This window comes from Anas platyrhynchos, chromosome 13 (assembly GCF_047663525.1).
Source record: "Anas platyrhynchos isolate ZD024472 breed Pekin duck chromosome 13, IASCAAS_PekinDuck_T2T, whole genome shotgun sequence".
NCBI lineage: Eukaryota > Metazoa > Chordata > Aves > Anseriformes > Anatidae > Anas > Anas platyrhynchos.
Window position 1 is genome coordinate 20,039,300 of NC_092599.1, and position 20,328 is coordinate 20,059,627.

Below are 20,328 nucleotides of genomic sequence, written 5' to 3' on the forward strand. Positions count from 1 at the left end.
AACTGTTAAATTAACTGCTAACATGTCTGATAAACGATAGCCCAGTTGAGTACATTACTCAAATTCAGCTACTACAAACCCTACAACTAAGGAAAGTAAAATGCTTTTTCAAGCCTTGGACTTGCTAGGAACTGACAACAGGGTACATTTATAGCTTTGTTTCAAAGTTGCCCCAGTGTCACCTCTTAACTGTGCTTATACTTGGACAAAATAATTGTGCCTACCCTGGCAAGCCGTAACACCCCCTGAACAATTACTATGGTATGCCTGTCCACTGGAAACACTGCAGGTGAGGTTTCAACATTCAAAAAAAGATTCAAGGAATGTTTTTTCAGTTTATGTTCATTCTTCTGCTTTTGTTGTAGATTCTCCTCAGGATAAGAAGAGATACAAATATATCTTTGCTCTCATAATGCATTGTTTCTTCCATTTTCCAAGGACTATAATAACAAAACTTTATTTTGCTCTCAAAGTGTTTTCCAGCCCACCACTCTAAAATGAGGCAGAGAAGGCCACTAGGAATCGAGATGGATGAGGAATTCCTATAAAGTCCATTTAAATGTTTGGTGTGTGGTGTGTCAAGACAATTAACTTGAAAGCGTACGTGGTGTCAATGGGATTTCATAAGACAAAAGTTAATTATCAATTCAATATGTTCCTAAGTACAGTCAAATGCAAAATTCAGTGACCTTTAGCATTAAGACTGGAAGCCTAACTTGTGCTAAATTTGTGATTACTCATATCTGGTAGTCCATATGCTTTTCTGCGGAAACTAAAAATTCATTCAGTCACCAATTATGTCTGCTTTAATAAAAAATAAAATAACTGTGAACTCAAAACCAAAAGTTATCAATGAGGAGTCAGTGCAGTTTAATGCTGAGAACAGTATGAATTTTCACCAAATTCCGCTGAAGACTGTTCAAAGGACTTTAAAAAAAATTCACAAAGATTCATCCATTTTTACAAGGATCACCACAGTTCCACTCTTATATCCACTCAGTAACCTTTTAACATCCACTGCATGAAAAAAAAAGTGCAGTGATACGGTATGCGATAGCAAATTTTATTTGATGTGTCAAAATACTTAAGTCTAAGTCTGCATTTTCAGGCAGACCCATTCTGCAGTCCAAGACCTCATATATATCCTCTGCCCAAATCCATCTAGAGTACCTACTATAGTGAACTGCACATCCTTCCTGCACAACTAATTTTCCTCCCCTCCTTGCAGATAGGGCATGGTCTTGGTCCTCGTTTGTGAGACTAAGGCCAAATTCTCAAGCACTCCTGCTGTAAAGCAAGAACAGCAAAGTGTCTCGACCTGCTTTCACAACGGCAGCCTGTTCACAAGCACAGGTCCAGCAGCTTTGCATTTATAGCACTAAGCAGCTTTCCCTTCACAGGGCTTGCTCATGCAAAAATCCTACCTGTCGAGGTGAGAAAGGGATAGGCAGCAATGCTTCTGCATCACCTCTCTACGTGAGTAAGGTCCGGCAAAAGACCTTTATGCTTTGTATTCTGTTTGTTTATATTCTACACTGTCTATGTACAGCACACTGTTAAACTGAAATAGCAAAAAAGTTTGCTTATAAAAATAACATTTTAAAATGTCGTTTATATTGTTTTTCTTTGTTTCTTACTTTAGGCTTACTTTCCTGGACTGCTGTAATTGTTGGATATGCTGTTTTCTGTGAACGTTCCTGTACCTCGGATCTGTCCGTTGTTTTCGTGTGCACTCTGCACAGGTGGGAGGTGAGTTTGGAGAGAAAAAACGGTGCAGTGAGACTGAAAGCCTGGACACGGGGACGATGACAGCGCTCTCCAAAACCAGCCAACAAAACAAAAGCCAAGAAAACGTACCAAAACCACCTAGCTTTTAATTTTGTCAATAACATTAGTTAAGAGCTTTCTAAAACACGCTTTATCTGCCGTCCCCCCCAGCCCAACACGCACGGGGACTCGCGGCCAGCAGGGTGTTAAGGCCGCGGTGCTGCTGAGAGCCCAGGCGCTCCGTGAGGCCCCGGACTCGGCAGGGGCGCCCCGTGGGCTCCTCCCCGCTGCCTCCAGCCCCCTCGGAGCAGGCTGCAGGCGGCATTCAGCGAGCTTCCAGCCCGCCTGGCTGCTCGCTGCCCCGGGCGGGCCGGCAGCGGCCTGGAAACCCGGCCCCGGGGCGGCGGCCGCGCCTGCTCCTTCCCCCCCGCGGTGGAAACTTTCCTCTGCGCGGCCGGGCGGAGCCGGGCCCGGCCCTCCCGGGCGGCCGGGACAAAAGGGGCTCCCTCCGGGACGGCAGCGGCCTCCCCTGGGCCGCTCGGGGGAGCCGCGATGGACTCCGGCGGCGAGACCGTTGAGCTCAACGGGCAGGCGGAGGGCGCGGAGCCGGCGGCAGAGCGGGTAGGGCCGGGGGCAGGGCGGGGGGCAGCGGGCAGGGGGGGGCTCGGGGCTGTCAGCGAGGCAGGAACGGCGCCTTTCGCGTTTCTGTAACCCCCCTGGGGTGGGGGTGCCGCTGCCAGCCTCGCGTTTTGTTTTGATTCAGGTGGGTTAGCGGGAGGCTGCACGAAGCCTTCTGAGCCCCGGTGACCGCTTCGTTCCCAAACTGTCAGGCGGCCTCCCCGCACGAAATCCCTGTACAGAGATGGATTTCTTTCTGGGGAGGGTTTTTTCAAACAGGTGATGTGGGAGGGACGGAGATCAGAGATGTCCACACAGGAGATAGGGAAGGAACTGCCTTGGGGCTGGGGCTGCGAGGTGGTGTTTCCGTATATCCAAACAAAACCCCCAGAAAAACAAGAAGAGAAGAGCACAGCTCTTTACAAATGTAGTCAAAACATGCCTAGAGATGTTCACTGGAAAGCATTTTATCCCATATTCTGTTTACACATAAAGGATGTTTTCCAAGTATGCCGCTTTTCCGAAAAGCCAAACTGGTAAAAGAGCATCTTTCATGTTGCTTTGGAAGAGACTAAACTCTAAAAAGCAGCTCTTATTCCAGCCTGGGACCGCCACACAGAAGCAGTTACACTAAACCACCACCGTCACTAGTGAAACTTTCTGGTTAGAGGCAGACAGCGGGGACCATGCAGCAGCTCCGTCCTTCCCTCCCTTCCCCGCAACCCCCTGCAGACACGGCTGCCAGACCAGAAAAAAATATCTGGTTTTAATGAATCCTGGAAAGTACCTAAAGAGAATCAGTACTGGGACATGAATGTGAAACTGCCCAGCTGAAGAGATTTCCTTCAAGCCCCTGAATTCCTAGCAATTAATTTTTAAACAGTTGTGATTGCATCACAAGTACAAGTAATAGGGACTTCTTTTTTTTTTTTGTCTTGGTCTGCTCTAAGAATTTTTGTGACTTTCCTGTTTTGCTTCATCTCCGGTTGCAAGTGACCATCATTATATCTGTCCCATAAGAACTGAAAGTATCACGTAAAGGATAAGCAGTGAGACATTGTCATATTGCAATGACACTTTTTTCATTTTCTAAAAGACAATCAGAGGAGGATATACAAGGTGAAACAAATGGGGATGGAATTCTTGAAAAACAAGTTTTGAATAGCAGATCTGATCAAGTCTGCAATTCACACAAAGAAAAGAACGCCCCAACCCTGCAGCCAGCTGAGCCTGGGGAGGCCGCAAAACCATGGGTCCTCAACCTGTGGTTTCTGGAGTCAAAAGAGCATAGGAACACTGCAGTGTATCTTTAGCAGGCCTGGAGTGCTCACTGCTCTTCCTAGCATCTGTCTTCTCTGCTAAATACATTCTCTTGTGCATCATTCTCTTGCTGAATACCTTTTAGGCTGATACATGATGCAGCTATGGCTGTCTTACCTTCGAAACATTGTAGAAGCGTGTGAATTTTAGGAAAAAATAAGCTGAGCCCACTTATTCTGAATGAGTTGTCACACTCATTCTAGATGTGTTTTATTTTAACTCAGTTATTAATTTGGATAGTTTTTTTCTCACCAGCTGTCACACTTTTAGGAGCAAGAAACTCACGGCTTCTAGTACTGGCTCAGCCTGGCACATCTCGTGTAATGGGAATAATTACAGTTGGCAGAAGTGCTTGGCCTTTTGTGCAAAGGATCTGTTCATACAAATGCAGATAGTAACAGTTTTTTCATGTTCCTGTGTTTGCTTTCTTTATTCATGCTCCATATTGAAACAGTCTAGAGCTGCCATGCTGTGAAAGCCAGTTCAATGTTTCCATGATAGTGACAAATGCCAGCTGAAATAGTTAAAGAGTTATGAAAAAGGTGAACAAGAATTGGGTAGCAGAAAAGAACAGCTGTGGAGTATTTGGCTTGTATTATCAAATTGTTGCTAAAAATGTATTCAAGGTTGTATGTTAATTCATAAGTAATTTTGGGACATGGCAGTTTCTTGGCATTATAGTGCAAGTAACAAACTTGAGATTTGTAGTAACCTACTTCTACTGCATATAGAATGAAATGGCCTGTGCCAAAGCAGTGTGTATTACAAATTTAAATCCCCGTATCAGTGATAATTATTTGTATTTAGGTAGCTAGGACAAACAGTGATTTAGCAGCACAAGACAGGCAGCGGTGTTATAAGACCCAATCACTGGAATAAGCAGTAGTAATGCGAGACCAATTAGTACTGAAGACATCTTCTATTTAAATAGCTGTACAGATGAGTTTAATTTATAACTTCATTTCATGAAATCATCAGGCATGCTGATTATTCAAGTCATTAAATGAGTAAAATATTCTGACTTGGTCCTGGAACATGCATAGCTTTAGGAAAACAGTGCTCTGCCCTCAGCTAACATGACTGTACTTTTCCCTTTTTCATACTAGGTGTTTAGCAATCAGGAATCATCACGGCTACCATTTTTTTTAAGTCATACTAGCATTTTCTGGTTTTCCATGTACAGTGCGGTTCTTCTTAAGTACAGGCTTTTCAAGATGCTAGACGATCAATGCTGTCTATGAACACAGGCTGAGGTGGGTTTGTGTTTTTCCATTACCTGCAACCACACTGTGTCAAGATGTGCTTCCAGCAGTCTCACAAGCTGGGTAGTGTTATGCTAGGTTAGTACTTGAATGGACAGATCTCCCTCCCTCCCCCGGATGGAATTCCTACAGGAAATGTAACTGATGATTCAGTGCCAGATTTAGGGATTTTTTATGAGTCAGTGCTCAGTTGAACAAGTGCTCTAAAGTTTTACTGGGGGAGAAGAATTCACATCTTTCCAAGTAGGGGCACAAAGTATCTAATCATTCGGTGTACAACTGGTATAGCTTCAAATATTTTTATTGGAAAAACATTTTACTTCTTTGTAGAACATTTTCTCGTTTTTTCTAGATAAAATTCTCTGAAACAGGGCAAGTCTGACTTCAGTAGCTACATATTGACCCCTTACATTTCTACTACATGGGTGATGGAGATGTAGACAAATTCTACATCTGTCATTATTAACAAAAACTACATAAAGTTAGTAGTTCAATTCTACAACTTTATGGTTAACTGTAGAAAAAATAAAAGTTCTGAAATTGTGTTCCTTTTTAGTTCTGCATAGTTTCTTTTGTGCCTGATCCTTTTCATGACATTACTGGAATTTTGTGCTGGAAAAGGTCTGGAAAAGTTTGCTAAACAGTGTTTTCTTAAAGATGAATACTTAAAAAAAATAATAATAATAATTTTTAAGCAAGAGGTTTTTAGTATCTTTAATCAGATAGACTTGCAAAAAACAAAGAACAGTTCACTGAGGTCAGCATGACACAGACTTTTATTTGCACTTGTTGTTACTTAGCATGTTTCCATTATTTTAAAATTAGGATTGTCCTTAAATGCAAGGGTTTAAAGAAGCATGCTCAGTACTATTACAAACCCAGAGGTTATACCAATCAATAACCAGACCAAAAGATCACCCCATCTCACTTTGAATCAAGGCTGTTTGACTATTAAGTGCCTAAAAACTGCCCTACAATTGCAGCAATCACTAACCTAAAATAGAAAGGAAACAGCATGCAGAGTTAGAGCAAGCCAAAGATTTTTATGACTATGTCAGAGTAGGTGTACTTGAAGGTGAGGAACCTCCTGACAGTGTAAGGCAGGTGTCATTAATCAGAAGCACAGGTCTTAGAAACCTTGTCCTGAACGCATAAACAATAATTAGGATTGTTTTCCTGATCATGCCATACAAAACTGTGGGTCTCCTGTGTTTAATAAAGGCATTCTAGTACAGAATGTTTTAAAATTAGAATACCATGAAAATATGTAGTGCAAACACCTGTATCTGTATATTAAAATAAGTATTTGTATGTTTTAGGAACCCAGATATGACCTGCCAGGCCTGGCATGCAAAGCAGTTGAGCTCTGGGTCCTGCAGTCCCAGCAGATACTAGGTGGCTGCAATGACTATGGCAAGGAAATCAGGGTGTACTTCTGATATTATGCCTTGCAGTTTCTCCTTCTAGGTATAATTTTGGGAAGTTGAACATTGCTAACTGCAACATACCGTTATTCTAGGTGATTCAATAAGAAAACAGTAACCGGTCCTGTGCTACTGTAGATACCTGGTAATTCCATTCACAAGAGCAGTCACACTAAATTCAGTGTTCATAACAGATCTGGCTCTTAACTTGGAGACTTCAGGGCCCTATTAGTTCAGGCAATACTTGTTTCAGATTATTATTTTTTTGAAACTTAAAGTAATACATTTAGGAAAATATATATATATTAGAAAAATAAATAAATAAGAAGCTCAGTGGAGTACCTAGGAACATCCAGAAGAGGAATGAATCCTAAAAAATAAAAGTTTTAAAATACAAGTGCAAAATAGTCTTCATTTTCATTACTGCTTTTTTCCTCTGTGAATTCCAGATGACTGGCATGTAAAAAACTCCACCTGTCTGCTCCGGGCAGACTAACTGGTACCATTTTGGGGAACTCAGAATTCAGTTGAATAAGAAAACAAATTGCTCCTGGACTTTCCTTTTTTGTCAGACTTCCAACACCTTAATTTGACTACTTCAGCAGTCACTAGTGTTTGATAAATACCCTATTCAGCAAACAGCCATATGAATTTTGTCACTAGTAATGATTTACTGCTGTAATAGAAGCAGAAATCCTTACTATAACAAGCCACTGTATTTAGCAAAGATGCTTCATTATTTGTTTTCAGATGTTTCCATTTTCAGCACTGTTCCCTTCCTGTTACATCATCAGGTGTGCCTTAGAAGTAATTCATCAAACTCAGCATCTAAGGACATCTACCTCAGTGCCCTTTTTATTTATTTTTAAATAAAAGTAATGAATAAATCCTTTCTGTGTTCTGTAGGGACTCGGTTATTCTGGGTATTAAGATGAGTAGTAAAGCAAAGCAGAGGCAAAGCCTGGACCACAGCAGTTGTCACGAGGACTACCTGTCCAGTAACACTCAATGCTGGCATGAAGGAAGAAAAGGTTTGATCTTTGAGAAGCAAAAACACGCCAACTTCTGATGCAGCATTCTCGCTTCACCCTTGCAAACTGCAGCGTGCCAGGCAAGCAGACGGAGCCTGATGCCTTAGAGGTGCTGAGCTGCATGAGATCAAGCTCCTCCAAGATTGCTTGGGGGACAGGACCCGAGATCAGGCTGCTGCTGACAGGAGCAGGATACAGCAGCCCCAGCCACATACAGCTCAGGTGCTGGCAGCTGTGAACACATGCTGGTTTTCCTCAGCCTCCCTTGGCAACACCAGCTGCAGGGATCAGCTCGTCTGCAGCAGGCAGTCTGACTGCTGAGAGCCAGGCCAAGTGCTGGGAGAGCATCACGACTGAGGCAGGTCACAGGGCTCCCCTTGCATGGCACACGTGCTGATCTCCTGCCAAGTGGCACCTGCAGAAAAGCTGTACTTTGCATGCACCACAGGAAGTCTCCAGAAGCGTCAGTCCCCCTGCCTGCATCCCCCCAGGTGACGATAGCACAGCTCGGTACCGCAGACTGCACGTGTGGCTGCACGCCTGGGATCTCCCTGAAACCATACAGCCACGTAACAAAGTCCCCATGCAATTTCTGTTGTACAGGACTGTCATTAACCTGGGGTTAAGGCAACAGCTCTCCTTTCATTGCCTGTCTATATTTTGCTGTCCAACATGTAGTCTGTTGTTAAGAGCTGCTGGCAGAGTACTGACTGCATGTGTTTTAGTCCTTGGGGCAGTTGCCTTCAAGTTCTTCCAGAAGTCAATGCTAATTTGTATTTTGTTGGGTTTTATGGTTTTCCATCGTGAGACAGGAGGCTCCATTTCTTAAGAAACAGGAAATGATTATTTCTGGGGCTTCCATGATTACACATCCTTTTTCCTGGCAGAAGGCTGAGAAAACCCTCTGTGCAGCAGAACTGAGGTCTCGGTCCTCCATGCACCCCATTCTGGCTGAGAACTGCTCTGCCGTCAGGAGCGCTGGCTGAAAGCCTCCTAGCAGAGTAAAATGCTGGGTTTGGGAATCTAAGCCTAGTAAATAACTGTGTTGTGGTGCTAGGAATAAGAAGTTTTGCTTTAGCAAGGAAGCCTTCTCATTTTATCAGAGTTAAAAGTGACTCAACTTTTGCTTCCACAACAGTTCAAACGCTGTGGGCTACCGCACACAACCCGGCCATGCAGAAACCGAGGATTAGCAAACAGCAAGATCCTTGCTATGCAGCAGTGCATCTGCCCCAGAAGAGATCATGTTCTGTTGTTTACAGTCTTATGTCACAGCCAGAGATGCAACAAAGGAAGAGGCAGCCCAGACTGCTTACTCTTCTGTATCACCAAACAAAGAGAGCCGAGTCAACCTTACCATCACATTTCTGCATTGAGTGAAAACGGTCATCGGGTCTCCCCTTCCCTCGGGGTTAAGACCAGAGCTACAGCTACCCGTGCAGTGCTTGCCTGTGTTACACACATATTGCACCCCAGTAAACTTGGATGTTTTAGAGTCAGTATTTTTGGCAGAAGTAAGTAGCTACCAGGCATAGGAAAAATCGTTCCTCTACCAGGAATGTACAACAGAGTAGATCATATTACTTCTGCAGTCTACCAAGAAGAGTTTTTTAAACTCGTGCCCAGAAATCAAATTCTACTGTTACGTGCTATTCCCCACCCTTTTACATATTGTGTAGGCAAGAGTAAAGCGCTTTTTTTTTTTTTTTTTTTTTTTTTACTATATGAAATCTTAGCCTAGATTTTTCTCTTGCCTACTACCAGCATATTTCATGCTGCTCTTTGTGAGGAAAAAAGCACCCACAGCTGTTGCAGTGCTTGTGGTGGATGCTGTACTGGAATTGTTCGTAAGTATCCAAATGTTAGAGCAGTTCAGTGGAGCTGGGGGTGGGAACTGGAGACTCTTTGGGGAGAGGAACGGTGACAAAGTGGGGACAGACCCCCGAGCCAGGCAAATTTCATTTTTAGGTTGTGGGATACAGACAAAACCAAATGCGTGTCTAGTTCTTCCTTCCTGAAGCTGGTATCCGTTTCAGAGCCATTCTCTTCCCTGAGCAGGGTCTGAGTAAACAAGCTGTCTGCACAAGGCTACGGTTACGTGGTTTCATTCCCCCTGCAGAAAAATCCTGCTGCTGCCCCACGGTATTTTTCTCTCAGTAAAATATTTAGACTGAGGTGGGTTACAGTGTGCCTGGTGAAAATAGGTCAAGCAGGGCATTTGAATGCTCTGGAAAACCTGGGAATGTTTGCTCTATGCATCAGTGTGTGCTATTCCAAAAAATGCTTTTAGGTCTGGACAGTGGCAAACCTGGCTTTGAAGTTGGAAATTTGATGGTAATTAGAGCTGCTGAAGAGGGCCATTAGAGGGTGTTTTCTGCATTTCTCCTTAAAGAGAGACTTTCTTCACAGTAATTTCTGGCAAGTGTGAACATATTTCTGCAGTAACAAAATCTCTAAGAAGCAGCTTTGAAGAAGTCAGCTAGAATAAGCGTACTCTTGTATTTGTATATTAGTTTTAAAAATAATGTCTAGGAGCAAGATCAGTAAGAAGGACCTCCCTAACATGCTCAGAGACTTCAGAAGGGCATCATACCTCATTTTCCGTCATCGAAGAGTTATGCATACAGGTCTAGCCTAGGTACTCAAAGCTGCATCGAACCTGTAGAGAGGTAGGACCCCCTGGACACATGCTGTTGAATTCCAGGTTAAGTCACCTGAATCATCATCAGGAAATGCTCATTTTATCCATCCCTCCAGGCTTAGCAGCTCTGGTTTTGCCCTGCAGTAGGTGTTTCTTTTCCTGTTTGTTTGCTGGAGAATTCAGAAAAAGTCTGTTGATGAGAAAATGGAAAGAAAAGCTGCCCTGTTAGTTGGGCAGTGCTCGGTAACCACCAGTCGTATGATATTTCAACAGAGAATCAGTTCTCTGTGTATGGACCTGGACATGGCATGGCAGAATAAGAACCTGCAGGAAAAGAGGTCAACCAAAGCTCTTCGAGGGGCCAACTCCCACATAAACCCTCTAAATAGGACTCATGAGTAATTAAAGAATTATGTAAATGGGTAATGATGTCTGCAGAGAGTGAATTTAATAAATATTTGTAGTTTTGAGTATGCCTTTGGGAGTAAGTTATTTACAGCAGTTTGTTGTTTTTTTTCCTCCCAACTTTTCTCAGCGCAAACTTTTCCGCTTTTCCAGACTTTCATTTTCTCAGGGTAGAAACAGGGACTGTTTAGAAGCAAGCTGGAGAAAGTGTAGCTACCAAAGTCTAGCACAAGCTCAGTTTAGTGGGCTGTTATCAGATGGAGGTCAGTGGTAGCAGTGAAAGAAGCACCGACAGTCTCGGTCCTGTTGTTACTCTATCAGTATCTCTACAGAAGTCAGTTGATGGGCTAAGCCATCTCTGGTGCCATATGCCAATTACAGATGTGAGTAACCTTTCTTCCTCTCCCAATTTTAGCACAGACCATCACAGTGGTTCCAGAGAAATAGACCTATGAATATCAACCACTACGCAAACAAGAAGAGTGCTGCAGAGAGCATGCTGGATGTTGCCCTGCTGATGGCCAATGCGTCCCAGCTGAAAGCTGTGATGGAGCAAGGACCTTCTTTCTCATTCTACATCCCGCTTATTGTTCTCATCAGCCTGTCACTCACCCTGCAAGTTATGGTGGGAGTACTTCTGATATTCCTTGGTATGTAGCAACAGCAAGAACCACAGAGGTATTCTTTTTTAATCGGATGCAACCTGTGCATATAGCTTCTCTATTGGTAAAAATAGACCATTGTATTTGAAAGTCTTTACCTCAGAATTGATTAAATTTTCCTTTAAAGCCATAAAAATATTGCAAAGAAAACAGTAGAGGCAGCTTTACATGGAATCTTCAGTTGTGATCAACTTCCTCATATTCATTTGTCAAGAGTATGAATATTTTTCTTTTCAGAAGGCCTGAAGAGGAAGGAATGTGATGAAATACCATAAAACAAGCATTAGTAGGGCAGACATGATTATGCACTTTCCTAATTTCATAATACTGTTTCTGGCAAGACCTGTTACTTAATCTTATGACCAAAATATATTTATATTCATGTATATATTTATATTATGTACATATTCTTACATCACTTATATCATGAACATGAAACTTTGGAAAAAAAGTGAAGGCAGAATTGTGCATCTTCATGTTGGTGTTGTATATTGTCTTTAGTTTGTGCATCTGCAATCAAATCAAAGGTTTGATTTAACACCAGTTTAAAAAAAAAATTAGTTTTAAATTTAGGAAATTATTCAAAGCATCCTAAATCTCTAGGCAATGAATGATAGGAATATACTTATAGCTCATTTTTCAAACCAATGTTAAACTGAAATTAAAGCTAAAAAGATAGGATGGCTGGAGCAAAATTTCATCCTAAGAACATACCATAGCTTTAGTTAGAAATATGAAGTGACATACAATATCAAAATACACTGAGCAGCTTCCTGGGCCTACCAGTGCTACAAGGTGATAGCTACCGTTCACAGGTGGCTTTTGTGAAATTAAAGGTACCACCTTTGGCTTTCTTTTGCTCTGTGTTCCAGTTTTTAGCACAACTGAAAACAGCAGCATTCAAGAAGGAAGTTCTGAGGAAACGAGGATGCATCTGGCTTGTAATATCGATAAACAGCTGACATAGCTTTTTTTTTTCTTTCTTTCTTACGAAAGAGATTGACTACAGCTGTGTCTGCATTTGGTAAAGTTGGCACAAGAGCAAAATCCAGGTCCTGACACAGAAGAGATTCCAGAAAAGAATTGGAAAAAGCAAGTTGATGATACTGGGGAAGGTGTTTCCTATTGGAGTAAAGCAGTGTTGAGGCTTTAACTCACCCAAAGTACTGCTCTGTCCTGCCATAATCACACATTCAGAATAGGTAGTTTAAAGGGAAAAAAAAAGTGTAAGCAATTTTCCAAAAATCAAATATTTTGAGAATTATTCAGCAAACTTGTCCTTGAAAGTCATTTGGTAGTCCTAACTTTTTGGAAGTAAAGAATGTGTTGAAATAGTTTAGTTGGCATGAAACTGTAGTAATCTAATCGCACTATAATACTTAAGAGAATAATTTAAGAACGCTTCCACAGAGTGTCACTTGAAGTACTGTAGTAACAAAGATAGGATTACTGCAGTTCTACTTCCAAATTTAGAGCCCCAGCTAAACTGACAAGCAGTACATGTTTTCTCTAGTCTTTATATGGTCAAAGTGACAGCTCTCAAAGTGTCAGTTCTCCTTCCAACATGATTTCTTCGTAACTCACAAAACACGTTAGGCCATTATTGCCATTTGGTTTTGTTTTAAAACCACCCAGCTGTCTGAAATGCTTTTCTTACATACTGAAGGATTAATGTTCCATTTCCTTTACTCTGCTTCATTCAGGTGAAAGTACTGGAGTCCTTCCTAGTACTGTTACAATGCTAGCCTCCACATGCCTTACAGACACGTGTCAACTCATTTTCAGGGTTAAGCACTGCTAAGCTTAAGTTATTTCATGTGAACACAGGTGTGCAGTAGCTTAAGCTGTTCAGGTAGTTCCCCCACACCGTTCCTCAGTGCTCTGACTGCCCTGTTATGTTTGATTGCACTGCTTCAGCAAACAGGACTTGAACAGGCACCCAGAATTCCCAGAAACCAAAACAGCATTAGACTTCCTAATTAGAACACCAACTGTACCTGGCTTTCAGTACTTCAGCATCACAAACATGTTTGCCTCCCCTTTACTAATCTTATCCCAAGAGCCAGCAAGCCTTGGTTCTGTGATTAAATTCTGCAGTGTTGACAGGGGCTTTATGTTAAAAACAAAGTTTACCTCCTGCAGCAGAGCCAGAACCTACATGTCTACATATGTGCCTTTCAGAAGGAGCTCCAGGTTTTACTTATGTTACTGAAAACTTGTCAGGTATAAACTTTTCCCCCTCATTTCTTGTACACGCACTCACAAGTTCCAGTGAGCTATATGCACCTAAGAACTAAGCATCTTAAAAAAAAAATGCAAAAACCAATCTCAGACCATGCTCCAGAATTCATTGGCATTCATCCCACCAGCAAAGCAATTTAGCAGAGGATCTGAGCTGCAACACTGTGAACTGCAGGAAAACAGCAGAGAAAAATCCTGGTTTTGCACATGATGACAGCCAAGCACCCCCGCCCCCTTCTTACTGCCCTATACAAGCACTTGTTTTAGTCTATCATCAAGTGTATTGTCTGTGCAACATAACTCACCTGTTGGTTTTCACAAAGCCTGGAATCAAAGTTTAAACTAGGCAACATCTCCCTTGTGTGGTACTCCCTAACTCCTGTTAGCAGTTTAATCAAAGAACTGCAAGAAACAGAAGAACATGTTTACACGGCAGATGCTGTCTGCGAAAAGAACTGCAGCTACACTGCGTTGAAACCTTCCTCTGTTTAACAGATAATACCCTTGTTTTCTGAAAACAGAATTGGTGCAAAAGCTGTACCTATCGGGGAAAAAGCTGTACAGCAAGGGGAGGGCACCATACCCAAAGATCCAGCACTCAGGGATAGGGCTGTGGCATTTTCACTGTAGGAACTTTAATTTCATTCCATCCTGTAAGGGCTTCAGGCTTCATGTATTCATGCCTGAAATTATTTTTAAATGCTTAAAGTCTGCAACAAAACTAGATTTTAAGAGATCAAGAACTCAGAAGGTTCCCAGTAATGCTGTGTACCCGTTACTTCCCTTTGTGCATCCACAGAGATTAGATGCTAATGACTGGAGGCTATTAGGCGCCTTGTGATTAAAGATCTTCTCCTCAGCACTTTTACTGACAGTGCAAAATTGTACTTCCCTTTTAAGTATGACTGGTACAAATAGCTCAGTGGAAGAAATTCTTGAACCACATGAATAATGAAGACTTATTCTGGATTTTGAAATATTCATATGCTTAAAACTTTTTTTTCCTTTCTCTTTGAAGTAAAATATGACCTGAACAACCCTGCAAAACATGATAAGCTGGATTTCCTCAACAACCTTACAACTGGACTAGTATTCATTATAGTAGTTGTGAATATTTTTATCACTGCCTTTGGAGTGCAGAAGCCAATGGTGGAGTCAGCGTCGAAGCAGTAACTGCAAGGTGAGTGTAGGCTCTGCACTGTAAGACGGGGAAATGGTGCAAAAGAACAGTGCCCACTGATGTGTAATTTGAAAAACAGCTTATCTGTAAGTGAGCTTCTCTATACAGTTCTAGACTTTATAGATAAATAGGTTTACTTCAGACTGTTACAAAAGCTGAAGCTACTAGGAACTACTGATGTTGTTCCAATGCATTTGTAAACATGGAGTTCAAAAGTTGATGGCAGCACCTTACTTTGTCAGGGACCCCTTGCATGTGTCACAAAGAAGCAGTGTGAAGATCTTCCTTCTGGCTTAGCCAATCCTTCTCCTCATTGCTGATGAAGCCAAGAAGGGAAATCATGCTCTGCTTAAGCTGAAAGTCTTGTTTTTGTATGAAAGGTCTGCAATATACTGTATCCAGTCTGTTATTACCACTGATTTTTTAAACCTTTAGCCAGGGAACTGCTAGAGCTAACAAGTCCAACAACATATCACACCACACATCATTGGAGCCCTTTAGTTCCTATGCAGATAGTGTGTTTTTTTGTCCTCCCGAATCGCAGGGTTTTCACTTTATGGGACATTAAACCCACAAAGACATGTGCTAACGCTATTTGATACACTATCACTATTTGATACACGTGGTCATTTAGAACAAGTTTATTTCCACCTGCATTTTAAAAATTACCTGATTGTACAGAAACATAAATATAGAAATTGTGAGAATCAAAATAAGTGTCATAACTATAATGAGCAATTTAAAAATGAAAACCTAAATTGCAGGCTTGCAACCTAAGATGCACTATGGTCCAACAACACCTGCCTTGAAAATAGCACTGCTAAGTCTGTGTGGGCCAGCATTACTCTGGCTTTTTATCTTCCAGATCTCAAATCACCTTCATAGGACCTGCTGAACGAGTTACTTGATTTTCCTGGCAAGCCACAGTGCCCTGGCTACCACACAGCCCATTCCTGTAACATCTGTTTGAGTGAATTTCCAGATGAAATCCTCTCAGGAAACTGCCTGTTAGGAAGAACTAACTCAAGGCCTTACACTGAGAAACTTTCAAACCCCAGTCTGCTTATATTAGCACTGCTAGAAATGTAGGGTAAATTGATTTGTATATAAATTTACTCGACGGGAAAAAAAAAAAAAATACAAGGCATTTAAACTCCTAGTCTGAAGAGCAATGACACAGAAGAAGTTAGCAAGAATGGAAACCAGAGAAAAATCTGTCAGGACTCTAAACAGAATGGATGGGGGTGGATTGCGGATTCCTTCTGCAGTCCATAAACTCTAAGCCCAGAGGGTTTTGTGATTTAATTATGAGTAGGACCATGGAATTCCTAGTAGGAATGAGAAGTCAGTTCCCGTGCAACTCTGATGAGATCACCATGACAGCACGAAGCATGGTTCTGCCTAGAGGCTGGAAATAGCGCATACAGCTGGCCACATATTGCTGTGCACAGCCAGAGCATTTCTACACATACATAAACATGATCAGCATCTACTGCTGAAACTGATTTGATAAATTTGCCATGCTTCAATAATGGGGAAACAGATATTTTATGTAAACTTGGGTAGAGGCAAGACCAAAAGATGCTTAAAGCAAGTTTACATCTGTACAAAAACACCAGCTGTGTGATCCTGCCTTCATGCTTTTCATGCAGTTTCCTAACAAAAATGGCTAAATGTAGTGTCTAGAATCTGCATCTTTTTAATCCAGGTTTGTTAAATTTGGAAGTTTAGTTGCTTTGGATTTTTCCATCTGCTGGCTCGCTTCTGCATATTGTCTCTGTTAAAAATACCTATCCATAATGATCTGAATGGAACTTGGAAAAAAAAGTCCTTCTCACAGTGAGCTTCCATAATCTCAGATCCCTAGGAGAGATGAACCGTCATTTTCTGGCTTTACCTTTACTATGAACACTTTTCAAAAGAGAAAAGGATTCCCCCTTTAAAACAAATTTGCCATTTACCATAATTCCTGCATTACTAACATCCCAATACCTGTTTCTCATTTCAGAGATACGACGCATTCATTCTTGCATAGATGCCATTTGCACTTGAGCCAGTTATAATTGGACACAAGAAAAAAAATATCTGAGGATGACGACCTACAGAGGCAGCTTTCTCAGGTTTCCAACAAGCAACACATCTGTGTACCTAGAGTTTTCCAATGTGTTAATATTTATATTGTTTGGCATCTAAGGAAAGGATGATTTTGACCCAAGGACATTGCTCCTCTGAATATTATCATTTCAATTTGTAGAGTAATTGTTAATCAGAAAAGGGGCATAATCTCAAACAGGTAATATCAACTGGTGGAACTTCACTGGTTCCAGAACTTCCCATTTTCCATGCCTTTTGCTTTGCAGCAAGTTGACATTTCCACAGTGGTAAGAAGCTGCAGGCCTTCAGTTCTAGCATGGCCCCATTGTCCTTCATTTCACTCACTTTGCACCAGACCTATGGTTTTCCATAGCACAGTGCTTTTCCCTTGCAGTATTCAAAGGTAGCTGTGTCTTGTTTTCTCCTACTCATCCCAGTTCCTTTATTTAACTACAGCAATGATAAGACAACTAGAAACAGCTGACTATCTTTTGGCCAGTTTTTGTTCTCACAGATAGTCACATATTGTGTTTCTTCATCTCTGGACCACAGTTCAAGCTTCCGTCTCTGTATACAGATAAACAGATAACCTCAGTGCTCTGTTGTGGTTTTTTTTTTGTTATTAATCATGATACTCCATATTCTGTGCATTATACATATTTCTGGGAAGTCTGATAAAACAGCTACCTTTTCTATGCCCAGCTGGAAAACTAGAGGACACAGGTGATCTCCACCTGCTAAAGTAGTACTGAGAGCCTGTCAGCAACTCTAGGAGTACACTGAAAGATGTTTAACCCTTACTTTTCCTCTTTGCAAGGTATGCATTGCTGCAGTTATGTCACTCTTATGAGTTTATGGCTAAAATCACTTTATATATATATATATATATCTTTTAGGTTCTTACCTGCTGGCTCAGGGACTGATACTTTTTCTAAATACACTATTGCTAGTAATGGTGTATGTTATAAGAATTTCTACAACAAAAACATTTCAGTCTTTTTTAAAATTTCCAAAGTATTACATCTGCAATCAGGAAAGTCCTAGTTTTCTAGAGTATGCTTACTTGTAGATGCAAATTTGTACCAATGCTTTTTCTTACCATGAATTTTTAAATGCTCCCTTGCACATAATTATAGAAGTTTGACTTCCATGTAAGTGTCTCATCTCATTTACGATTTTTATTGGTAGCATTTCTTTTTAGTTATATAATATAAGGACAATTGATGTACCATATCTTTATTTACATGTTCTATAGGAATTATTGACAGAAAACCAATCAGAAACTTGTCAATAAGTAAGAAAACAGATATACCTTTTGATTTTTTGGTTGCTTTATTTCTAACTTAATGTGTATTTAATCAACATCTGGCAAACAATGGTTTTAATTGTGTGTGTGTATTGTACAAATTTAAACATAGCTCAGAACAAGTACTGAAAGAGGTACTCAGGACAATTTTTCTTATTTATTTTTACAAACCAGCAAACTGTTGCAGGACTGTTCATCTATCCTTGTGTCACAGCAGTTTCAGTGCTGTATTGTAGTGAACTGACTGGCCAAACAGTGGTGCAGAAAACCTTGAAAACATTTCCTTTTCAAAACATATGACTGTAGGCAGAGCCCTTCCAAGCATGAAATTTGTGTATAGTTCAACATTGGGCAGTAATTTCAATAGGATCCTTAAATGTGTTCCTGTTACTTTCCACCTTTTTACTCATTGGGGTGTTCGCCAGTCTGTGCACCTGATTCAGTCTGAATTGGCTCTTTGGAGGCATCAACCTCTCTCACTGTACAGGAAACTTTGTACTTCAGTTGGATGTCTGAAGTCATTGCTTTGTGTTGTAATGCAACCCCTCTTGTGGTATAACATAGTCCCTCCAAAAGGATAATTTCTGACATGCTCTGCTTTGAATTTAGGTATGAATCAGATAATTTTCATTGCCAGATCTGCATCTTCTGGTGTTTTAGTGTTGTTTATGTGGATTTTTTTTTAATCAAGAGAAAAATTGGAAGAAATGTTTTAGTGGCACTTAGTTAATCCTGACTTTTTGACTTGTCCTTAATACCCTAAAGGCAGATACAAGCAGACAAAGGCTGTGCTGTTGCTTACCCGATTTATACTTGGTGATGATTTGGCCCAGTTTTGAATGTGGCCTTCCACACCTGTGCTACTTGTTGCTGCAGCTGTCTCTTATAAGCACTGAAGCACCTGAAAGCAGTCAGATGGGGCTGCAGCACAGATGTACCAGGAAGACTCACCTCTCTACTGCCCACATAGCTCTGATTTTCAGTAACTCCAGATTTAGAATTTGTTTCACTCCGTTTTTTTTTCAGTGCTTTGTAGATCCTCTCTCAGCACCTTTCCCACTTTATTCCCCTCATTATTGGGCTGTAATATTTCAGGTCATTCAAGTAATGAAGCCATTACAATAGGTTTCCCCTGAAAGAAGTAGTAGCTGTTCTTATAGCATCTCACGACCATCCAACAGAAACTAGCAAGGCTTGTATACCCCATTCTCCCAGCTGCTTATACCACAGCAGAGAAAAAATGACTCTACATGTAGCACTGGAGTGTGAAGCATTCACCAGGTGATGGATGTGTTGACTACTGATTCCAATAGACTCTGCAAGACAAGTTTTGGGCCATACAGGAGGGAAAGAAAAATGCTCAAGCTTGAACACATTGCTGAGTGCCAAGGGCTGAACACACAGACCTGCGTTAAGGTGGTAGAAGTCTGCTCCCTTGGCATCTGCTGGAGCCAGCCTTAGAACAACAAAAGCCTTGCATCCTCCTGAGCTGCTGGAAGTGTGACTGCAGCATCACAACAGGGATGTCTGCAACTTAAGAAGGCCTGGTCTCTTATTCTGGTTCTAAACATAGGAAAACCTGTTTGTAAAGCCATCCGACTATGAGCCTGTGCTGGACATCAACAGTATTCTATTTAACTGAATGTCTTCTTTTTTTAAATAAAAAACATGCTGGTTTATTACTGTGTGTTTTGTTGTGATCAAGCAAGATTTTCAAAATGTCTTCAGACATGCAATCTGTGTTTTAAGTCTCTGAAGCCTTCAGAGGTCATGTATTTTTTATCAGACAAAAGCATCTGCAAGTTGATTTCAAGTATAAATAATTTAATCACATGATAATTATTCTTTTAAATCAGGTGCTTATTTAAAATCCTAGCAAGTATTTCCTAGGGGTGGCAAACAAATACATCAGTTTAAATGGGTCTTGGGTTTGCCGTGCTTCTCTGGAGTTCTTGGTTGTAGGCAAGCATTTCACTTAAAAAGAGGTCATAAATAATGAAGCAAGATGTCTCTCTCAGGAAGCAGTTCATACCAGGTCATCCACTTACTTCTGTTTCATAAGCTGCTGGGCACAGTAAGAATTACACATGCTGCTCTAGTTGTTTTCATTAGTTCCTTTAGCATCAAGGCCTGACAATGCTGAAGTTTTCAATGTAGTGTTATTTACTAAGGGGGGTGACAATTATTTACTGGAAATGACCTGTGTTTGTCTTCTGAAACAGGTCACCAGCTGAAGCTTATTCTGCAGATGAACAATAAGTAAAATGGGCTGAACAATGAAGTATAATCCTGGTCACTGTTTTCCCTTCAACCATCATTCAGAATAAATTAGTAGGAGCGGCCAAACCCTTCTGAGTGTTTTTATCCTGTTTTTGCC

The 20,328-nt window shown here is 41.2% G+C and overlaps 1 protein-coding gene across 1 annotated transcript; it reads left to right on the plus strand.

The window, feature by feature from the left end:
* Positions 1-2,090: 2,090 nt before the first annotated feature.
* Positions 2,091-19,630, plus strand: NINJ1 (ninjurin 1). Its single transcript, XM_027467636.3, has 4 exons — positions 2,091-2,388; positions 10,884-11,118; positions 14,390-14,551; positions 16,560-19,630. The coding sequence occupies exons 1-3, from the start codon at positions 2,320-2,322 to the stop codon at positions 14,542-14,544; spliced, it is 459 nt and encodes a 152-aa protein (XP_027323437.2). The 5' UTR covers positions 2,091-2,319; the 3' UTR covers positions 14,545-14,551; positions 16,560-19,630.
* Positions 19,631-20,328: the final 698 nt, after the last annotated feature.

Bases quoted from the DNA above. Each gene is read 5' to 3' on its own strand.
- NINJ1 (XM_027467636.3), top strand. From the start codon at position 2,320: ATGGACTCCGGCGGCGAGACCGTTGAGCTCAACGGGCAGGCGGAGGGC. The intron at 2,389-10,883 runs GTAGGGCCGGGG...TCCCAATTTTAG, and splicing joins CGGAGCCGGCGGCAGAGCGG to CACAGACCATCACAGTGGTT. The intron at 11,119-14,389 runs GTATGTAGCAAC...TTCTCTTTGAAG, and splicing joins AGTACTTCTGATATTCCTTG to TAAAATATGACCTGAACAAC.